The sequence below is a fragment of the Sitophilus oryzae genome, unplaced genomic scaffold (genome assembly GCF_002938485.1).
Source record: "Sitophilus oryzae breed Bouriz unplaced genomic scaffold, Soryzae_2.0 scaffold_1576_pilon_pilon, whole genome shotgun sequence".
NCBI lineage: Eukaryota > Metazoa > Arthropoda > Insecta > Coleoptera > Curculionidae > Sitophilus > Sitophilus oryzae.
This window is the reverse complement of record NW_022146254.1, coordinates 3905644-3911643: the sequence shown is the minus strand read 5'-3', so window position 1 is coordinate 3911643 and position 6000 is coordinate 3905644. Positions and strand designations below refer to the sequence as shown.

The 6000-nt window shown below is 33.3% G+C and overlaps 1 protein-coding gene across 1 annotated transcript in view; it reads left to right on the top strand.

Annotated features, from left to right (window-relative positions):
• The first annotated feature begins 1617 nt into the window (after nt 1-1617).
• Nucleotides 1618-6000, top strand: part of LOC115879246 (homeobox protein unc-4-like) — a 141055-nt gene continuing 136672 nt past the window's right edge. Inside the window, exon 1 of the mRNA XM_030895954.1 lies at nt 1618-2225. Within this exon, the coding sequence (XP_030751814.1) occupies nt 1979-2225 (247 nt within the window). The 5' untranslated portion in view covers nt 1618-1978. The remainder of the gene's footprint in view (nt 2226-6000) is intronic.

Genomic DNA, 6000 nt, shown 5'->3' with positions numbered 1-6000 from the left:
ATTATTTATATTAGGTGCTTTATATTACTATTTAAAAATTATATTTACTTTTACTGGCATTTACTTATGAAATATTTCTTCGCAAAAAAATACATGTAAGAGAATTAGCATAAACAAAATACAAACATCGTTAATTTTTTTTTAAATTGGCACGTGCAAAACTTTCATTTTAATTTTCTCATCCCATAGTTTGAGTTCGATAACCATTTACTTAACCACATTACTTAAATATGATTATTAAGTTCAACTAATTCATATTATTAAAACATCTAAAATACAAATATGTATTTTTAAAATTAATTGTAAGTTCATCTCATCTCTCTTAAAAATTGCTACTTCTCAAAATTTCACATTCCCCAAAATAGACCATATACCATATAAAATTAAATAACTGAAAGATCGGACTACGGAAAACCACACAAATTTTCGGAAAAATTTTGACCACCTGCACATGCACACAATCGTCAATAAATAAAATTAAAAAATAACTACTATTTTAGTATTTTAACTATTTTAATAAACGCAAAAATAGCACAGTATTTATACGGCGAAGTTATAAAAATTTGGAAGAACTAATAATGCACTGACGCATACAAAAATCAAACGAATACTAAATTGCATTTATCTAAAGCATTCGATAGTCGTGGCTCAACGATAACCATTTAGTCGCACGGGGAGGTTGTCACATATGCTTTAGTATACAAATGAATGAATGATTTTATTCGAATAAAACCATTCGATAGTTGAAATCATTCATTCATTAACCACTCGATAGTCTAATTCATTCGATAGTTCCCATCGCTACTTATTACCATAATAGACACACAAAAAAATTAAACTAAAAAAACCTAGTTTTACTGATGATATTCCTTGAATATTCCAATAGTTAATAGACTAATACTTACTAGGTTTCTACTTAAAACAGACTTTATATTAACTATCTAGATATATTCGTGCCCAGTATATCTACCTATAACAATTAAAAAATAATAATTAGTTCTGTAGCTAACTATTTTTTTCTAATTATTACAAAACGCATTTTACAAATTAATTTTCAATTTAAATTAAAATCGTAATTACAGCGTTTCCTTTTTTAGAACGGTTCCCGCAAATAACAATAGGCCTCCATAAATTATTATTCTCTTACATTTTATTTTCAGCGGTTCACGGCCGCGACTAATTTAATAAATAATTTCTAACGCCATTTTTTCCTCGTATCTACACGATCGAAACCCCCACGTCATCAATTACGTTAATACAAACTACGCCCCGATATATCAATGCCCAAATAATTTCACACGCGGCACTAAAATAATTAATGCGGCCGCATTAAATTAAATCTCTAATTATATAAACAGCCCTACGTCGCGCCCACCAACCCCCACAACCGCCCCCCACCCCCACCGGTAATTACCGCCGCGAGGCGAAAAGCGTCGCGTCACAGCAATTCATCAAAAAATAATAAAAGCTAAATTTCAACTACGCCAAAAAGCTCCATCAATCCCCCGACGATAAATAACGAAACATATTGACACCACCTTAAATTTCGCCGTAATGATATTCGACGGGCCGGAGGGGCGTGGCCGCGCCATAGGCGTCTCTTTTTTCCCCGCGAAGCAGGCACCCGATTGGTTAAAGTGGGTCTAAGCGCCGCCCACGTCACTTCGCAGTCTCTAACCGACCGGCGAAGCCGACCTAAAACCGAATCCAGTGTCGCTTGGAGAGGTTGGTCGTATGTCGAGTCAGTTCTCGGAATCGGGATAGAGAATACGCGATTCAAAATAGACTTGTTTGGTTTATGTTGATAACGCGGGTGATTGGGGTAGTGAAACTGGGAACAAACTGGATGTCGATTAGGAGTCTGGCCTTGTTCAAGCCTTAAACGAATTGATTTTTGAAGAAAGAAACGATTATGTCGGTAAAGTGACTAGAAGTGTGGTCGAGGTTATTCGCCAAAGTGTCCACGGAAAACGACAATATGGTTTTGGAGTCGGGGGTGTTGCCTCCGCCGCTCCAGATATACGCTGCCGCGGCTGCGGCGCATTTGGCTCCCAGGCCGCCCTGGGCTCCGTTGTTGCAGTTTCCTGGGGCGGCACAGCTGCTGGGTATGCAAGGGGCCTTCTCGCCTTTGGGTCGGCCGAGGTATCCTCACGCGCTGGGTCCCGGATTGAGGGCACCACCTGGGCCACCGTCGGAAGATTCGGGAAGCGAGTTGAATGGAAAAGGTAAGCTAGGATATACAAACTATATTAGACGACAATAAATTCCGGACAAAGATAATTTTAGTCTGAATGACAGCCGTATATGTCTTAGAGTATTATCCGATTTTGTGAGACGTCTTACAGAGTTTAGATACGTGTCTTGATTATTCCATAACACGTATTCATATAGATCCTGAATATCTTTCAGGATCTATATTATCTTTTATAACCCTTCTCAATACTGATGGTCTGATCATTATAGAGGTAGGAACAAAGGCATTTTCATACTGTCAAAAACTGACCTCTAAAATGTCAAATTCATTAACTTTGGTTTCAAAGTTTAATGAATTCTTTACACAATGATTTCTGATTCAAATCACTATCTCATTTTTCATAGAAGACATAAAGTTTTAAAGAACATTTTATATCGAATTTCACTTTTTTGTCTTTTTCATAATCTAAATTTTAGCAACCGTGAGATATTTTAAATGTCAAAAATTTACAAATAAGCATGGACATTTACAAAGGATATCTTTTAAGTATTACATTTTTAACTGTGCTGTAAGTTCACGCCAAAATGTTGTCTAGCAAGTCCGAATATTTTTAAAATCTATCATTTTCACTTCAAAGTACTGGACAAATAAAACCACACTGTTGTGTATTTCTAATGCTCGATTTTTTATTTATTTCACTAGGGTAGCGTGAAACATTATTATTAAGTAAACAAATAAATTTCAAACAAAATAGGTGCTTTACGAAAGCAGTCATAATAGCATTTGTATGTATGCTGGGGATTCCCATAAAACCTTTTTTCCATTTTTTTATGTTTAAATTCATTTTCTCCTTGCCGACTGAGAAGCAAAGTAAAATTTGCAAAATTCATTTACTATTCTTAAAAATTAACTAACATTTGCATAATTGATCGATTTGGTTAATGCATGAACTAACATTTTTTGCAAATCTAAATAGATTATTTATGATTCTGTACTAATTATATGATTTTATTATTTAAAGTGAATATTATTAACTGTATTACCTAAAATATTCATCGTTTTTAATGATTTTTAAGGGAATATTTTAGTGAATATGTTAATAATATATTTGGGGCGGGAATAGTTATATTTATTACAAAAAAAAAACTTTCAAAAGTTAAATATTTAGAAAATAACGGTACTACAGGGTTACTACATAAATGGAAAGAAATCAAATTTTACTGTTTCTAGTTGAAATTTAACACTTACCTAAATTATCAAAAAATAGCAGTTAAAGGGAGTTAAATTACGCATATATATATAAAATTCATCTAATTTATGCATTTTTAATAATTTACCACAATAATGTAAAAATACTGCAAATAGAATTACATTGTCAATAACTCTAACATTGTAGCAATCAGTTCCAATAATAATTGTAAATGTACATTATGTTAATTATAGTTATTATTAATTGCTAAAAATTTCTTTAAGAAATGTATTAACTTTTTGTAACATTTAAACTGTAATATTTTTATTTTGTTTCGATATTATTTACTAATTAATTTTAATGAATAAAATAAATTCAACTGCGGGAAATTTCAATCTATAATTAGGTATATCTAGTTGGCCATGGCTGAATTGGACCGAAACATATTCTAAGTATATAGAAATTAAAACAATGTTTGGATATAATAAAGCAAATGACTATAATATTTTTGAGTTAAATTAAATGAATAGATGTTAGAAAAATAATTAAAATATTTATAAAAATTGGTCCTGAGTCACGAAAGATTCCATAATGTTGTGATATTAATATGAGTTACCTTTTTAGTTTACTTTGGTAATTTAAATTTTTTTATAATAAATTTTATTTTAAATTTTTGAAGGAACAATACGTGATATGGAAATACTTTGATATGGTAATTTTTTTTTCAGTGGGTATATTCTTTTATTATTTATGGTTCAACCCCATATGGTATAGTTTATTAATTCTAACAGACACATATTTATATTTGCATCATTTGAAGTGTCAGATCCAACAATTTAAAAAAAAATTAAACAAACTAATATTGTCATTAGTGTTTTAGTAGACTTTTTTTAGAGTATATTTTAAACTTTTAAACTACATTTTTAATACATAAACTAAGCAACAAAAATTCTAGTTATATCTAATGCTGTAGAACATGTGCACATGTGCACGTTAACTCACAAATTTATCATTTTTTCATTAATTTTATTCATTCCAAAAACGATTCGCCATGGATTTGATGTTAAAGGACAAAAATTGGCGAATTAATTAAAACGGCTTAAACCTATCAATTACTCTCTAAACAAAATCCAATCACTATATGCTAAATATACGTATCATGTTAATTCCACACGTGTTGTCGTATTTCATAACATTTATTCTACCGCGTCGTTTCATCACTTCGTTCACTGCCCATCGGAATATTAGATCTCATTGGTCAATGAGATTCTGAGAGTGACGCCTGCACCCTTTGTTTTCGCGACGCTCAAGCGACGTTTGATGTATAAAAGATATTGACTTGACCCGAGCGTTGTAATGTAGCACTTTGTAATACGAGCATTCGCTAAACAATGCCGGAAAATCAAACCAAACAGCAACGGTTCTTCACTCAACTGTTCGTTTTAGCGAATCTCTTTGATTGTTACATTACAAGTCAGTACAGGTTCGTATATTCCATGGTAGATACTAGGTTCATATTTCTAATAGATACAGTGTCTTTAATTGTGGGTAAAGGTGCTTCTGTCAATTGGGGATGTGGCTGAAAAAATATTGGAGCACAGAAAGCCGAGTATTTGAAACATGATTATATTGTGCTTCGACTTTGAACGAAACAAACATTAGTGTGCGTCCATAGTGCACCGGCTTCCCGCTTTTTGCTTTATCGCGGCAGTCTAGCGGTGAAAAATAGAGGAAAACTATATGCGCGTGGCCATAGTGCGCCAATTAGCCATCAGCCTCAACAGGCTTAAACTGCTTTTACCGAAATAAATTATTGTTTCTTTTTGTCGCTTGTCCGCTACACCCGCACAACAATTTTATCATCACTACCCCTTTTGAAACCTATTTAACGACCTCGCTTCTGCAAACTTAATCTATCCTGCTTGCCGCGGCATATTTCTAAACTTCTAATAAAGATTATGCTTTAGCACAATTCAAGTTATTTTTACACATATTTTGAAAATATCAGCATTTTTTCTAAACAATTTTCAATTTTGTTGGAAATATACTTCAACGGTTCTTACTCCATGCGGAAATATTCCTAAAATATTTGATGGTGAGCTGTGAGTTGTGGATCATCATCATTCTCAGTTTATTCAATCATTTCCAATTATGGTGTAACCGTTATTATTCACCCCCCTCACATATTTAAATTCTCTGTAGTTGGGCCCATTATTGTCTATTGTTGACTATTCTAGGCCAAGTTATCACTGCTAATTTTCTTATATCACATCTAATATCCCATCTCAGGTTGGGTCTTTCTCTAGGTCACTTAATTCCTCGTGGGTATCATACTGTAATTTTTGTTGTCCGTTCTGTTTGCCTGGTGTCCTGCCCATTGCCACTTGAGGGTTTTGATTCTGTGGATGACATGAGTTGCGCGGATATAACTAGTGATGGAAAAACAGATTAATTTCAATAATTGAGTATTCGAGCTTTAAGCGAATTCAATAATCGAGCAACCGCTCGAGCGAAATTTCGCTCGTAATTAAAAATACGGTTTTTCGCTCGTCGCGCGTCGCTTGTTGTACTCCCAACTCGTAACGCCAAGCAGTAAGTTGCGTGCGCAAAGCACATA